This window comes from Mirounga leonina, unplaced genomic scaffold (assembly GCF_011800145.1).
Source record: "Mirounga leonina isolate KUSES-001 unplaced genomic scaffold, KU_Mleo_1.0 Mir_82, whole genome shotgun sequence".
NCBI classification, from domain to species: domain Eukaryota; kingdom Metazoa; phylum Chordata; class Mammalia; order Carnivora; family Phocidae; genus Mirounga; species Mirounga leonina.
The window spans coordinates 56,932,599-56,950,475 of record NW_023270825.1 but is presented as its reverse complement, the minus strand read 5'-3'; the positions used below and the strand labels follow the sequence as shown (position 1 = coordinate 56,950,475).

At 37.1% G+C, this 17,877-nt stretch overlaps 1 protein-coding gene across 1 annotated transcript in view; it reads right to left on the bottom strand.

Annotated features, from left to right (window-relative positions):
- Positions 1–6,529: 6,529 nt before the first annotated feature.
- The window catches only part of FBXO33 (F-box protein 33), a 34,197-nt gene continuing 22,849 nt past the window's right edge, over positions 6,530–17,877 (bottom strand). Inside the window, exons 2-4 of the mRNA XM_034992393.1 lie at positions 11,398–11,508; positions 10,174–10,859; positions 6,530–8,580 (exon numbers count right to left, since the gene is read on the bottom strand). Coding sequence (XP_034848284.1) covers positions 8,309–8,580; positions 10,174–10,859; positions 11,398–11,508 — 1,069 coding nt within the window. The 3' untranslated portion in view covers positions 6,530–8,308. The remainder of the gene's footprint in view (positions 8,581–10,173; positions 10,860–11,397; positions 11,509–17,877) is intronic.

Genomic DNA, 17,877 nt, shown 5'->3' with positions numbered 1-17,877 from the left:
AAGTTGTTGCAAATGGGAAGATTGCCTTATTTTTTAGGGCTGAAAAATATTCCATTGTATATATACCACAATTTGTTTATTTATTCATCTGTTGATGGACAGTTTGTTTCCATGTTACAGTGTCTTGGCTATTGTAAGTAATGCTGCAATGAACATTGGAGTGCAAGTATCTCTTCAAGCTACTGATTTCATTTCCTTTGGGTATATACCCTGAAGTGGGGTTGCTAGATCATATAGTAGTTCAGCTTTTAATATTTTGAGGGACTTCCATGTTATTTTTCCATAGTGGCTAGACCAGTTTACATTCCCACCAACAGTGTACAAAGTTCCCTATTACCTATATCTTCACCAGCATTTGTTACCTCTTTTTTTGATAATGGATAACAGGTATGAGGTGTTATCTCATTGTGGTTTTGATTTGCATTTCCCTGATTAGTGATGTTGAGCATCTTTTCATGTGTCTGTTAGCTACTTATATGTCTTCTTTGAAGAAATGTCTATTCAGATCCTCTGCCCATTTTTTAATTGGGTTATTTGTTTTTTTGCTAGTGAGTTGTAGGAGTTCCTTGTATATTTTGGATATTAACCCCTTATTAGATTGCTGGTTTGCAAATATTTTCTCTCATTCCATAAGTTGCCCTTTCATTTTGTTGATGGTTTCCTTTGCTGTGCACAAGCTTCTTTGATGTAGTTTTACTTTATTTTTACTTTTGTTGCCTTTGTTTGGGTGTCAGATCTAAAATACTGCAGGACCAGTGTGAAGGAACTTACCCCCACTGTGTTTTCTTCTAGGAGTTTTATAATTTCAGGTTTATGTTCAAGTCATTAGTCCATTTTGAGTTGATTTGTATGTATGGTACAAGATAGAGGCCCAGTTTTATTCATTTGCATGTGAATATCCAGGTTTCCCAGCACCATTTATTGAAGAGACTGTCCTTTCCCCACTGTAATATTCTTGGTGCCTTTGAGGAAAATTAATAGACCATATATGGATGTGTTTATTTCTGGGTTCTTTATCCTATTCCATTGGAATATGTGTTTATTTGTATGCCAATACCATACTAATTTGATTATTATAGCTTGGTAATATAGTTTGAAGTTAGGAAGTGTGATGCTACCAGCTTTGTTCTTTCTCAAGATTCCTTTGGCCATTTGGAGTCTTTTGTGGTTCCATAGATATTTTAGGATTTTTTTTTCTATTTCTATGGAAAATGCCATTGGAATTTTGATTAGGAATTGCATTGAGTCTGTAGATCACTTTGGGTAGTATGTACATTTTAACAACATTAATCTGAAGAAATTAGTCTGAAAAATTTGGATCTGTTAATTTGATGATCCCTTGGACTGCAAGATGTCAAAATAGTCTGTTGATTTTACTAATTTAGTAGAAAACATGATTGAGTCAGTCAACTAATAATGTGTTAACAAAAAACTACAACTTGGTCAACCAGCCTTTAAAAAGTTTCCTACATTTTTTGGTCCACAAACATAGATAGCTAAGATAATGTGTGTATATATATAAATATGAATATATATACATATATATTCATATTCTCAGGTAAGTAAAGTTCTTAGCTTCCGCAAATAATTACAAGGTAGTGACTAATTTTATATTTCTACTGCCTGTCTCTTGCTAGTAGGAAGGCTAACCATATACTAACTGTACAATTTTTCTTCTTAAAAAGAAGAGTGAAATAAAATTATACACATAGACTATATAGTGCATTTACATTTTCAGTGTCTTTTCACACATGTGCATGCACACACACACACTTTGTACGTGCTAGGCATAAATTCCTATACCTCCTGCATGAATTTTCTGTTGCTTTGTGATTCAGTAGAATTGGTGATACACACACACCTGCTGAAATATACCAAGGGCAGTTAACACAATTCAAGAAATATAGCAAGAATACTGATATATGGAGAGTATGGACTTTAAAATTTAATGTCTATGTATTTGAAAAACTAAGTTGAAAAACTTTATTATCCGTCAAATAATAGTATAGTTGTAGTATTTAAGAGTGGTAGGTAAGAAAAAAAAGAAGAAGAAGAAGGTAGCGGGAGGGGAAGAATGAAGCGGGGGAAATCGGAGGGGTAGACGAACCATGAGAGACGATGGACTCTGAAAAACAAACAGGGTTCTGGAGGGGAGGGGGGTGGGAGGATGGGTTAGCCTGGTGGTGGGTATTGAGGAGGGCACATTCTGCATGGAGCACTGGGTGTTGTGCACAAACAATGAATCATGGAGCACTTCATCTAAAACTAATGATGTAATGTATGGGGATTAACATAAGAATAAAAAAATAAAAATAAAAAAAAAGTACAAGAAGGGACAATCATTTCCCTTATAAAAAAAAAAAAAAGAGTGGTAGGAGTCGTATAATATTGGGGTCCTGTCACCTGGGTTCAAATTTTGCTCTACCACTGACTAGTTTTATGACTTTGGACAAGATACTTAACCTTTCTGTGCCTCCATTTCCTCATATGTGAAATGGGGGTGATAGGTACTACACGGTTGCTGTGAGGATTAAATAGTGTACTTTCTAGTGAAGTGGTTAAAATAATGGTTGGCACATAATCATTCAGTATACCTCAGTCATTATATTTCCTAGCTAATGTATTCAATGTTTTCTCAGAAAATTTCACCAAAGTGGATATTTTTTATTAAAGCCTATTCTTTTTTTAAATTTGAGAGAGAGAGAGCATGGTAGGGAGGGGCAGAGGGAGAGATCGAATCTCAAGCAGACTCTGTGCTGAGAGTGGAGCCTGATGCAAGGTGCAATCTCAAAACCCTGAGATCATGACCTGAGCTGAAACCAAGAGTTGGACACTCAACTGACTGGGCCACACGGGTGCCCCTAAAGTCCATTCTTTTCAACACAAACTTCTTTTAACCGTCTTTTGTGAAAACCTTTCTAAAAAGTATTAAATGTTCTATTAGATTGTACAGATGTTCTGAAGATAATGTATTTTCCTATTGATTCAGGGTCATGACAAATGACATATTTTTGATCAATTATTTATCAGTCATTTATCATGTATAAAAACTAAATGTAGGAGAAAAAATTTTAACACAGCTTTCTAAAATAAAAAATTACAGGGATACCTGGGTGGCTCAGTTGGTTAAGCGTCTGCCTTTGGCTCAGGTCATGATCCCAGGGTCTTGGGATCGAGTCCCCCATCTAGCTCCCTGGTGAGTGGAGAGCCTGCTTCCCTCTCTGCCTGCCACTCCCCCTGCTTGTGCTCTCTCTCTCTCTCTCTGACAAATAAAATCTGTAAAAAGTAAAAATAAAAAATTTTACATTTTAAATTGTATATATGTTTGTTACAGAAAATAAGCAATCAGTGAAAGACTTGTTAACATGCCCCCCATGGCCTTTACTAAAAAAAAGGTAACAGCGTGCGACTCTTAAGGTGCACTACTTAAAGAAGTTCCGTTATTGGAGAGTATATATTGAACAGTGCATTCAGAGCTGAGGCAATAAATTGATAACTGACACAATATATGAGTTTGAGGAGGAAAATGAATGATGTAAAATTTTCAAATGATCAAGAGCGTATTGCAGTTTTTAAATGGATGGGTGGAAGTAGGTACTGAACGACTTAGGGCATTTAGATCCCGTTATATACATTTTTAAAAGTGATGTTTATAGTTCATTTTAATTATAGTTAACGTTTATATACACTATGATTATGACCAGCTTTATATGTTTAACTTAAAAATGTGCAAAGGAGTTTTTCAAAACTTCTTTAGGATTTTTAGGGCTGTGAGAACCAAAAAGATCAAAGGTATACGGTGTTAGAGAATACATCTAGAAGTGACATTGCTGGGTTATAGGGCAGAGGCAACTTCAACTTTACAAGATGTTGCAAATTTGCTCTTTAAAGTGGATATTCAAGTTCCAACTGTCAGTGTTTCCCTCTTCCTAGTCAACACTTGGAATTATACTGCCCTCATTTTTCAGACAGGAAGGATGACTCAAGTGAAAATGTATTCACCATAATATACCTTCCATTTTCTTTTTACAACCCGCAGCCCAGGTTAGCTTGTAGGTTGTACCAGAGTGATGCCCTTCCACGCTGAGCTCCGGGGTGGCTGGGAGCCCTGGCTGGGTGCCTCCCCATGCTTTTATTTTCTTCTTCGAGCACAGCTGGAGTGGAGCCCGGTCTGACAGTGTGCCCTGCACACAGGACGGCCGTGCGCACTCACTACTCGCCTGTGAGCTGCACAGGCTCCACTGTCCATCACGGGCAAGGAGTGTCTGTGAAGCTGAGAGAGAAGCGTGTCCCAGGTGTCCGAGGAGCAGGTAGGAAGCCGGGTGTGAAACCCCAGATGTAGCTGGTTGGCTCTGAGGGGCTTGGGCCCGAGGGGGAGGAGGGCTCCCTGCAGGCTTCTGACTGCCTTCATATAAATCAGGTGTTTCTGTCTGTCGGCGGCTGATGAGTGCTCTCAGTGGCGGCTAAACTAGCAGCAGGATTACGTGTGGGAGACTGCAAATTAGAGCTTCGTCATTATTTTCAAATGAAAAAATCACTTGAATTTGAAATTCACAAGAAATCTCAACGTTACATTTACCATTTTGTTCAGAGCTGTTACTTTTTTTTTTTTTTAAGATTTTAGCTATTTGAGAGAGAGAGCACAAGTGAGGGGAGGGGCAGAGGGAGAGGGAGAAGCACACTCTCCTGAGTGGGGAGCCTGACACGGGGCTTGATCCCCGGACCCTGAGATCATGACCTGAGCCAAAGGCAAATGCTTAACCGACGGAGCCACCCAGGTGCCCTGCTGTTAGACTTAAGTATAATTTCAGCAGCATAAATTTTTGAATGGTTGTGAAAAAAAGTTTAAAAATTATCACCTCTTTGTGGGGTGTTTCTCATTGGTGGCAATATTAAAAATTTGAAGAAGTTATCAGTTAAAACATTCGACAAGATTTTATTTGAAAGTTCTATACAAATTTAGTATTTCCCCTAATCTGCATGTTGTCTCATCAATTATATAATAAACAATGATTTTCCACCCTGTACAGTTTTTTTCCAGTTTATACCAGTATGCTGTACAATATTTTCTGTAGCTGTCAGGGCATGATAAAGGTTAGGAAGCATTGGTAGAGAGTAGTTTGATGGTTGGATATTATTATTCACCCCTGCTTGTCTGTTACTCCATTTGCACCATGTTGTTACTGGCTTCAAAAAGATCCCGTCTGATGCATGCCATAGCCCCTGCCAAGTTAGTTTCTGAATCCTTGTTTAGCCATAAGCACACTGTCCTTCCCAAGACCCACCCCACCAACTCCCTACCTTCTTTATTCCTAGGGTAGTGGGGGAAATGGGGAAACAGTTTTAGCTATGTAAATCTCATATAATTTAGTAAGCTATGTTTTGAAAATATTTTATTTAATACATTTGTTCAGAGAGGATCTTATGTATGTCTCTGAGCTGTTAGGTCAACAGTTAAAACTTTTAGGGAAGAATCAGAGTTTTAGATAACCAAGTCCAATCCCTCATTTTACCGATGAGGAAACTGAAGCTCAAGGGAGAGTCTGCTTATGTAGCATTAGAGTTTACAGTATAATAGATGCTGAGCCTCCCACTTTAGTGCTTTACTATACCAACCTTCACTTGTGTACTATTCATACATGTTAGTAGACTTTTTTTTCATGTATTTTGGGTACTATTTTTGTATTTTAAATAATAAACATGTTGATTCATTCAAAAGAGATATGCCTAGAAAACAAGGAAGCAGTAGGTATAATGACAGTTGCTTGTGAACACTAGATTATTCCAAGGTGAGGAGGCAGTGTCTGAAAGAAGAGTGAGTGTCTGGAATGATTAAGGAAAGACAGATGAAGGAAAAGAGCCATTGTCTATCTCATAACTGATAGCTATTTGTCTCAGCAACCAAGAACAGAGATTACAAAGCCAAACTAAAGCAATATAGGGGTTTATGAACTGTTTAATACGGGCATACTGAAGTATTTTTGCATCCAGTATAGGAACTGTAAAAAGTTCTTATAGTCTATAAATTATGTTTTACCATATCAATAATGTTCTAAATGCATAATACACTTGGGTTTTGTGCTAACCAGTCTGTTTGCTTTTAAGCTTGTATTTTGCCAAAGTTAGTTAAAAAAATTAAAACCCTTCAAACTATTTAACCTAAGACTTTTTTTTTTTTTAAGATTTATTTATTTGAGAGAGAGAGAAAGTGCATGAGCAGGGGGAGGAGGGGCAGAGGGAGAGAGAGAGAGAATCTCAAGCAGACTCCCCACTGAGCATGGAGCCCGACTCGGGGCTCAGTCTCATGACCCTGAGATCACGACCTGAGCTGAAATCAAGAGTCAGATGCTTAACTGACTGCACCACCCAGGTGCCCCTAACCTAGGACTGTTTATGAAATATTCCCAAATTTCAGCTTTGCTGCACCAGACTACAACATAGCTTACATGATTACACATGATATAGAGATTATTACAGTTTAACACTCAAAGTTTTCATGCTTTGTATACAATAAAATATATTACAATGGTCACTTTTTAATGCTTTATTCATTGATTAAAAGAATATACATTTAACATAAACCATTCAACATCAGTCATCAGGTCAAACATTCAGCTGGTTTCCTTACAGTTTCTGTCAGGATTTATTTTATCTGATCACATTTATAAGATAAAATCTCACCACATCTGGCATTTACACACACTGTGCCAGTGGATTCACACTACTGATGTACATATAAAATCCTCATGGTATGTGCTCACTGGAGACAAAACAGTGCACACCTGTCAAAAGGTCATTTTAATATAAGATGGTAAAACCATTTGTAAAATACATATAAACTTTTTCCATAAATAGAATCATATCTGGACATCTGTTGCATAAATTGTGTTTCCAAAGCTTACGATAGAGCAGCCAGGTCTCAGCACTGCTGGGCACCCACGTTGGCTACTTACTTTATTATTGCAGACTGTCCTTTAACATTAAATGCACAACATTCGTACCACTTAAAACTGGGGTCAGGTGGAAGTCTCACAGAGACCACGTCTGTACCGCGGTTGCCCTGAAACAGTTAAGTCGGCTTTTAAAGCCTCTCAGATATAACAAGGTTTTAAAACATACTTCATGGAATGTTCTTCATGTATCATAGCAGCTCATACCTGTGATAGAACAAGCTTTCAGTTTTTCCTTTCTTTCCTTTACATTCACTATTCACAGTGAAACAGGTGCATGGTTTTTTTTTCTTTTTTTTTTGTTTTGTTTTTTCAGAGTTCTGAGGTTGCTGACTGAGCCACAGCACAGCTGTGTACCACAGGTCGAAATTCGACCTTAAATATTACAATCTAGCAGTATCTGGCTGGCCAGAGTGGGCCGGCCCCTGCCAGCATGTGGGCACTTCTTCAGTTAAGTCTATTCTTTGGCAGCTGACACGCGCGCTGACAGAGAAAAATCCAGTGACTCATTGCTAGGGATTTCACGACTAATGTGTGTTTGCAAGCATGTGTGTTTACAACTGTGTTTTTTTATTTTCTTTTAAGGAGGTTTTTAACCTGGAATACAGTTTCTTCCTCCACTATTTGAAATCTGGGCTAAAAAGCTAACTTGAATGTATAATGTAATTGATGAATAAAATTATGTCAGATGCAGTTTTAAAAAAAGTCTAACAATTTGAGTATTCATGTTTATGTAAATGCATTTTTTTAAAAAAAGGATTAAGCAGTGTTCTAACCTAGTACTATACAAAATTCAGAATGGTAATTGGTGATCTCAACTATTATATATGTAATGAAAGTTAAAGTCTTGGCTTTTCTGTTAGAGATAACTCATTTGGGATCATACTATCCTCCCTTCTTCCATTTCAAATAAAAATTAATGAAATGCTATCAGAAGCATGAATGCGGTGCATTGCATACAAATCCACCAGGCTATGGATATATATCTATATATGTATAAAAATATTTTGGCTCCTGAGCTCTGAACTCTGACACACAAAGAATAAAAACATCAAAAGGCAGAGTAACTCAGTGAAAAATAAAGTTAGCCAGCAACCTCAGACAGCCTTCGGTTGTATATCCTTAAGGTGTGATAACAAGTCCATTAACCGTGAAAGCCCTACACATTGTCACTTTGAACTTCTAAACCAATACCCGACTACGTTCTTTGATCAAGAAGTAGAATATACATATATAATTCTATGAAGCTAATACTGATTAAACACAGCACAAAGGGATTAAATTCACACTACTAAAAAAAAACATAATAGGACCCTACTTGCATATGTAACCACAGGAATTGTACATTTAAAAAAAAGCTAAATGTCTTCGCTGAAGCTTTGCATCTCTCTGTAAAAATGACGATTTGGTTCAGTGAAGACACTGAGTGATTCGATGTCCATGACAGCGTGCCAAGGTTGACCCAGGCCCAGGGATACCTGCTCAATAAGGTTATGCACTGGATCCACATCCTGGTCGGCCAGTTCACCTTGGTCAAAATCAATGCTTTCTTCAGTGACTTCAAGTACTTTGAGATCAGAGCCACGAAGACGAGCAATGGCAATGAGGTTGTGCGCCCACACTGTGTAACCTTCAAAATAAACCAAAGACAAACACTGTCATTTCCTTGCATTTTATTTTATCTATTTGATAAGTTAGTCTTTTCCACAAACTTGTATCTCACTGACCACTTTGGTCCTTTTCTTTTAAAAATATACTGAGATTGGAAAAGGAAGTATGATTGTTTAGCTAAAAAAAAAAAAAAAAGACTAAGTTTGATATTGTTTCCAACATCACTGTGGCTGGTGAATTGGTAGGTGCTGTAATCCTATTCCGATATCAGTACATTTAGTAAGATTGAAGACATTTAAGGTAAAACTTTATAGCTTTGGATAGTGCTGTATCATAAACAAATTTTTATTTCATATATGTATCCATTAATGATACATAGGAAACTTATTTTTAGTGAGTAAAAAATCCTCTCCTATGATGCTTCACAGTCCAAAGTTAAGAAGTGACACTCTAAACTGTTAATTGCCAGTAGAAAATATGTAAAGTATAAAACAGTCATGGATTACCTCTGGGAATGAATAAAGGGGAATGGGTATAGGGGCTTCAGCTGTATTTAATATCTTATTTCTTATTTCTTAAAATAAAAGCTTAGACTGGCTGAAATTAACCTTTAATATATAGTGTTGGGTAATCTTATAACAAGCTGAAATGCATTTCTTTGCTGCTACCTCTGATGACTGGCCAAATTATAAAGCAAAACTTGAAAAGCAAGACGCACACTTTCCTGCATTAATGCAGGCTAAAAAATTAATTTAAAAAACAAGGAAACACAACTAAAAGAGTTTAAGACATTTGTATAGTCTATTTTGTATTCTGTAAATATCTTACATGTTCCAGAAAAGGAAGTAAAATGTTCTTCTAACTTGTCAGAATAGCAACTCTCTCTAAATGAAAATAGTTAACATTAAGATGAAAGGCACCAGTAAGAAAAAAGCATATACCCAATCAATGGAATCATCATTTAAAAAAATATACAAATTAATATGTTAATATCTAGAATCTAGAAGATGAGGCAGCAAGCAAGAAAGAAATCATACTTTCTCTTCCTTCTGTATTATGTTTTTAAGAGATCTTGTGATTAGAGGAAGAAATATATCTACTGCAAGTAGATATGTTTTCTTCGATAGATCAATTAATTTCAAATGCCATTCTCATGAAATACCATCAATCACATGGTGGAAGAAAAAAGTAACACGGAAGCCGGAGCAAGAACACTTAAGAGTAGAGGGACGCCTGGGTGGCTCAGTAGGTTAAGCGTCTGCCTTCGGCTCAGGTCATGATCCCATGGTCCTGGGATCGAGTCCCACATTGGGCTCCTGCTCAGCAGGGAGTCTGCTTCTCCCTCTGCCCGCCACTCTCCCTGCTTGTGCTCTCTCTCTCTGACAAATAAATAAAAAAAAAAATCTTAAAAAAAAAGAACACTTAGAGCTATAGTAATATGACTTTCTACTTGTTAAGTGGTATATCTTATAAATTATTAAAAAGTATAAAAACCTGCATTTCAGCTTTTTAGATTACTCAACACTATAAATGTCATTGCTATCTTTTTACTGGTTTAAAATATTTTAGATGTAATATAAATAACAAATTAAACTGAGCAAAAATCACCTACCGTGAATTGCCAGAAGAGAGAGCTTTGTGCACCTCCATGCTAATAAAACCAACGGATCTTCATTTCGGTTGTCACTAAGATCTGGAAAACCAGACGTGTCAATTACATCATTCATTAATATAAAATGAGTGAGGAACTTATCATACTGCCTGGATATAAGATCAACAATAGCTCCTGAAACACAAGTGATGTAGCTGTCAAAATGAATCCTCTCTAGTGGTATACTGGGTTTCAGAATCTTTAACATATCTTCACTCTTGATATCAAAGGCCATTATGTAGACCCGAAGGCTGGTGCTCTTCCGTGACAAGGCTTTCCAATGCTCATCATTTGGCATGTTGTCCAGAGACTTGTGCATCACGGAGACATTGTGGACCAGGAGAGACAGTCGCTGCAAAGGCACATGGTTGCTATCGGTTAAGACTCTTGCCATCTCAGCTGTAAAGTCACAGAAATCCAGGGCAAGTGAGCGCAGATTCACGAATCGCTCCAGTTCGACTGTGGTGATAAGGGTGCTGTTACCAGGAATATTGTTGTCCAGCAAGCTCAGGTGCTCCATGGTGTTGGCAATAGAGTTTGAGAGAGATGACAGGGATGTTGGGGTTACTATTTCCAGCATAAACCCACAGGACAGCCATTTCAGTTGCCTACTATTACTCAGTATTTCTTCGAACAGCTGCTGAATTCTGTATGGAAAACACATGCCACAACGATCCTGTTAACATTTAGTGCTAATCTTTTAACACCGACTTTTGAAACTGGGCAGTGAAATGGCATGCAATGTTGAGATCCATTTTCTCTCAGTTAATTTCTAACCAACCCCCAAGTAGTAATATCATAAATACCATTAAAATTCACATTCAAATTTAATGAATAAACTGTATCAGACCCATGGATATATTAAACATATAAAAATATGTTCTTCACCCAAGGAAAGCAGCATTTTGTACCAGTATGGTAGAAAAGACTGATGATATGCAATTTATGTTACAGTGAAGGCAAGCAGAAAAATAAGTTTTAAATAGCAATAATTACCCAGCAAATTCTCTGTCTTAAAGATTTATAATGTGGAATAGCATATTTCATAGGTAAAACATTTCCAATTTACAGGACATATGTTCTTTTTAGAAAAAATACTACTCTTCTGATTGTATCTTACAATTTCTCAGAAAAAAACTAAAATTATTATTAGCGTAAGCCCCCTTCCACAACTATGTAACTTACTGTTTAATTTTTTTGCCATCAGGATCCACCTTGCTGAGGTATGTATTTGACAAACTTCCTTGCTGTTGTAGAACACTTATGTCTCCAAAAAGGCTAAACTTCTGGAGGTTCCTACAAGAAAAGTAATTTAAAGTAACTAATATATGAAAATATAAATACTAAAAATAGAAATGTAGAAGGGATATCTACAAAAGTTTCTACCTTATAACTCACTTAAAATCCACTTAAGTACTTTCAGATTGCTTTTTACATACAATGAAAAACAACATAATACAGGAGAAATAGCAAAAGTTTTATAGAATGAGGACTGAGGTATAAAGCTTAGTTCAGGAACTCAGTATTTTAATGACCATGGAAAAATGTTCATGCATTGTTTCCCTGATTTTATTTAGTTGTCTATGTTCTCTTGCATGTAACTGAGCTTCTTTGAGATGATTACCTTGAATTATTTGTCAGGCAATTCATCTCTATTTCCTTGGGGTTGGTTACTGGAACTTTATTAGTTTCCTTTGGTGGTTCCATGTTTGCCTGATAATTTTAATGATCCATGTAGCCTGGAATTGGTGTCTGAATTTGGAGGAACAAACATCTCTTCGAATTTTTGTAGGTTTCTGCGGGTAAAGATCTCCTCCTATTGGGTCTCCAGACTGATGAGACTGCCTCTAGGACCGCAGTCAAGTTAGGCTGAGGCCAGGTCACATGGCTGCTGCTGGGCCTGCACTGGGGTCTATGGTTTGTGGACCCCATTACCAGACACTTGGTGTCTGATCTCTTGGCAGACAGGATTGCCTCTGAGTCCTTGGTCAGTAGGGCTGGTGCTGGGACAAGGTCTGCTGTTAGGTCCGCAGACAGCTGGCCTGTTACTAGGTGTGTGGGCAGGAGTGGTTTCTGCTAGATCCCTGGGACGGCCCCTGTTCTGCCCCTGGGTGGGTCTCAGGGAGGGCAGGAGTGCCTAGGATTACAGCTGGGAGGGGCTAGAACTGAGTGTCAGGGTTGTTTCAGGGTCCAGAGCTGGGACCAGATTCTGCAGACCTGTCTCCCGGGGCACTGAGAGGTACGCCATCTGCTGGGTTTCTAGATGTGTGCGACTGCCCTAAACCATGGCTGAGTGAGGATGGAGTTGGTTCACAGGGCTGCTTCAGGATCCATTTAGACCAATGTTGGTGGGTTTGCCCTGGGGCACAAATAGGTATCTCCCAATAGGTTCCTGGGCAAGTAGGAATGCTCCTGGATCATAGCTGTACACAAACTTGAATTTTGTATTGCCTTGATTAAAAATCCCTAAGGGATCATACCCCTACTGGCTATAAGAAAATGGCAAATGGCTAGCTTGATACAATGAGAGACTTCAAAATTTGGTTCAAAAAAACCTATACTGGGCTACTTACTATTTTTTTTTTTTTTAAGATTTTATTTATTTAACAGAGAGAGACAGAGCGAGAGAGTTCGGAACACAAGCAGAGGCAGTGGGAGAGGGAGAAGCAGGCTTCCTGCGGAGCAGGGAGCCCGATGCGGGGCTCGATCCCAGGACCCTGGGATCATGACCTGAGCCGAAGGCAGATGCTTAACGACTGAGCCACCCAGGCGCCTCTACTTACTATTTTTTAAATGTAATATTATTCACTCTCCTGGTCTGCCTGGTAAATCTCTATTCAGCCTTCTATACCTGAATGCCACTCTACTAAAGTCTTTTCTGAGTCCATTCTCTCAGCCTCTGTAGATTTAGCCATTCCATGGGACTTTGTAAAATGCTTTTATTAAACTAATATGCTTTACTGTGATTTGTTACCTAACTTTCTCATGAGAGGGTAAACTCCTGTTTCTTATAATACTTTTGGGCACAAGACAGGTGTTCAATGAGTATTTGTTAAACAAATGAATACTTTGGGAAGGTAAGTTCAGGAGTTACCTAGATAGAAATTGTAATCAAGACCATAATATAAATGAGAACAATGGGAAATAGATACATAAGGGGAGGTGGGCCTGGGATAGATTTTGGAAAGATAATCACATCATATGGAGCATTATTTTAAGGGTAATGTTTTCAATCAATTAAAAAAAATAAAGTTTTCTTCTGGATAGATCTATGTAAAGGGAAATTAAAGATGAGTTTATGAGTACTGACAGCTATTCCAAATAATTATGTCCTCCATTACTTTGACTGTGTTTCTTATCAGGAGTTCTTTTATGAAATAGAGAACTAAATCTGCCTTAAAGGGGAAAAAAAGACTAAGTAAAAGGTTAGCACCTCAAAGGGCTTAGAAACACTTCTTCATATATTTCCATAGAATAGTAAGGCGATAAATATCAGGTGAGTAGAAAATATTTCACTAAATTTACTACCAAGATACCCCCATAAAAGTATTTAAATTTATTATTTATAAAAAGATATTGATAAAAAAATTTTTCACAAATAAAAAGACTTTTTAAGGGACCCATGATAGATGGGGACCAACCTGAATTATTATTATTATTATTTTTTTAAGATTTTATCTATTTATTTTACAGAGAGAGACACAGCGAGAGAGGGAACACAAGCGGGGGGGTGGAGAGGGGAGGGAGAAGCAGGCTTCCCGCAGAGCAGGAAGCCCGACTGGGGCTCGATCCCAGGACCCTGGGATCATGACCTGAGCCGAAGGCAGATGCTTAACGACTGAGCCACCCAGGTGCCCCACCAACCTGAATTATTAATATCATAGTAGTAATATTCTTCCTATCATATTCTAAATCTGCATCATTCAATATAGGAAATATAGCTACTAAATACTTGAAATATGGGTAGTCAGAACTGAGATGTGCTCTAAGTAGAATCATGGAACACTACATCAAAAACTAATGATGTAAAAATAAAATAAAAATAATAAAAATAATACATTTAAAAGACTTAGTACAAAAAATATAAAATCTCATTAAATTTTTTATACTGATCACATAATGAAAAGGTAATACTTGGATATATTGGGTTAAATATATTAAAACTAATCTCATCATTTCTTTTTACCTTTTAATGTGGCTACTAGAAAAATTTAAATTACGTGTGTGGTCTATATTGTATTTTTATTGAACAGTGCTGCTCTAAAGAATATAATGTACATATTCTAGTTTTCTGGTTAGCTTCATTTAAAAACATACTGTCATCAGCAGAAATATAATTGAGTATATATAGCTAATACTACTGTTCTTATGGTTAAAATATTTAGTAGAAGGTCCACACTATTTTTCAGCTTTCTTTCTAACTCTTAAGACCAATGACTAGTTTTTAACTATAAAAAAGTAGGAGTTGACTTCAGAAAATGTTTTCCATAATTAAAAAAATATCCTACAACCCCAAACATATCTTGATTATACTGCTAATGTATGTTGCAGATATTATAAAGTACACAGAAAAACACACAGTCTTCCCCCATTTCTCCCATTAACTCAAATACAAACCAAATCCATCCCTTGAAAAAAAGTGCAAATGATCAAGAAGACAACCATTTTGAATGAATGGAGCAAATAAACTCACCTTTCTTCACCTGTGATGTCATTTCTGACTTTCCATTTACTATAACTCATTTATTTTGAAGACATCATATTTAATTTCCACTGTCTGTATCTCAGACCTGGAAAAATGCAGCCTGCCAGCTATGACTGATTCAAAAGCAAATCCTCCCATAGGAGAGAGGAATCCTCATTTTCTTATTCTCTTGAGAGAAACAGGAATGGAAAAACATATAGGCAGGGGAAATGAAATTAACCATGGATTATATATTTCCTCTAAGGGGCAATTTTTCTCCACTTATTTACTATAATAAGGCCCAGAGAATTTAGGATGACTATGCTGGTGTTTATTTTTTTAGTTTTCCCAAACATTTTAATCTATATCACTGGCATCAGGTCTGGATGTTCCTTTTTTTCCCACATTGTGGTGTCCCGGCTACAGTGGAGAGAGAGATCATCCACATTCTCCAGGAGATCTATCCTCTCTTCTGTTCTCTAATCTCCTCTTTTTCTACTACTTCAATTCTTTTAGTCCAAAAACTTCCTTAAGTATAATATCAAAGACTCCTACTTATCAAGGTGCCACAACAGAACAGGGAGTTAATTTAATGAACTGTGGTTTTAATTTTGCTGTACTATATGTGGTAAATAAAGAACACCTATCTCCTACTGATGGAATATAAAAGTCCTCATAAATTAAAAAAACAAAAGCAGAAGAGTGGTCTTTCACAATCATGGCTAATAGCCAAGACTATTAACAAAAAGTTTTGACATTTTGGCAATTCTTGGCATAATGGTGACTGTATCTCCATCATAGTTACTAGCATTTAAAATTAAAAGTAGAGTTTAATAAAACATTGCCCCAATTAATTTGTCCCAATTAATCTGTTTAGATTTACTGAATATAAAACAAGTTTTTTCTACCTCAGCTTTCCTTTTCAACTGTGACTAAGATATTCTTGCAATGTCATTTTCCTAAGCACTTAAATTTTATTGACAAGCAGCACTGAATTTCTTTAGCTACTCAGCAATTTAAAAATCCTTATCATTCAGACCACAACTCAGTGCTTCCATATGTAATCAAATAACCTAGATAATATTACCCAAAAATGAACTTCACAATTCCACTACAAAATTGTGTATGAAAGATTTTGTCCATTAATTTTAAGTCCCATATCACACTTATCCCTCTCCAGTCCAATAGCTTTCCCTAGCTGGAATCTATTTACCAAGTAATGCTCATTGCTAAGCTCACACTGTTAAGTAATGATGCCCAAAAGTGTTAAATATCACATTTGCTTGGCACAAATATTTAAGTATATATAATTCTTTCTCATATACTATCCACACTGGTCTGAATGAAGTACTTAGTGTCACTTATTGGACAATCAACATAAACCACATTATAATCAGCAAGAATAATGTTATCCAGATTTTTAAAGGGTTGCTCAGGAGAAATAAAAGTAGTGTGGAAAGAACAATGAGTGAGAAATCAAGTGTCCAAAATGCAAAAAAATCCACTGACTGCAGTTTTCTTACTTGTGAAATAAAAGTTTTTAAATTATTATTTTTTTTGCTTTTATTTACTTTTTTATTCTTATGTTAATCCCCATACATTACATCATTAGTTTTAGATGAAGTGTTCCATGATTCATTGTTTGTGCACAACACCCAGTGCTCCATGCAGAACGTGCCCTCCTCAATACCCACCACCAGGCTAACCCATCCTCCCACCCCCCTCCCCTCTAGAACCCTCAGTTTGTTTTTCAGAGTCCATCGTCTCTCATGGTTCGTCTACCCCTCCGATTTCCCCCCTTCAAGTTTTTAAATTACTTAAAAAGACAAAAACCTATCACATTAGCAACCCTAATTTCTTCTAAATATGATACTTTAGTCATGTTATTTGAAATCTTGCACACAAAAGTAGGTAAAAGGAGAAGCAAAATTAAGTACATTTATGTTAGGGCCAACACCTAATTTATTTTGGGCCTAGAGTGCTGTCAATTTTGTTGGCAAGTCTTCAGATTCAAAGAAAAGCACTTTTCTATCAGAAATGTCACTTTTCAACCAACCCAAGTCACAGCTATCAACCACCACCACCACAAAAAAAAAAATATATATATATAAGTTACAAGGAGTTTCTCAATTTTTGGTGGAAATAAAAATGTTTTACTTTGGAATTTTTTTTTTTAAGATTTTTTATTTATTTGATAGAGACACAGCGAGAGAGGGAACACAAGCAGGGGGAGTGGGAGAGGAAGAAGCAGGCTTCCCACTGAGCAGGGAGCCGGACGCGGGGCTTGATCCCAGGACCCTGGGATCATCACCTGAGCCGAGGGCAGACACTAAACAACTGAGCCACCCAGGCGCCCCTACTTTGCAATTTTTTAAAGAACTTTGTCATATATATAGCATTTTATTATCCTAAAAAAATCCTAGCTGTACCTTTTCTCTACAAAAATGCTGGATTGTCTATTGTCTTCTCAGTTAACCCCTCAAAGAAAATAAGGCCTCTTAAATTTGGCACTTTAAGTTTTTTTTTTTTTAAAGATTTTATTTATTTATTTGACAGAGAGAGGCAGTGAGAGAGGAAACACAAGCAGAGGGAGAGGGAGAAGGAGGCCTCCCACTGAGCAGGGAGCCCGATGTGGGGCTCGATCCCAGGACCCTGGGACCATGACCTGAGCCAAAGGCAGACGCTTAACCGACTGAGCCACCCAGGCGCCCCACTTTAAGTGGTTTTTATGCTGTTTTGGTATTGTTCACATTAGCTCACAAGGTAATCTTAATTTAGGATTTTTAAAAGACAATTTACTTTTATATTTTCAGGCTGTATTTTTTGGTAAAACCTTCATTTTTTTAAAAAGATTTTTATTTATTTTATTGAGAGAGATGATAGAGAGAGAGCATGAGAGGGGGGAGAGTCAGAGGGAGAAGCAGACTCCCTGCTGAGCAGGGAGCCTGATGTGGGACTTGATGTGAGACTCAATCCCAGGA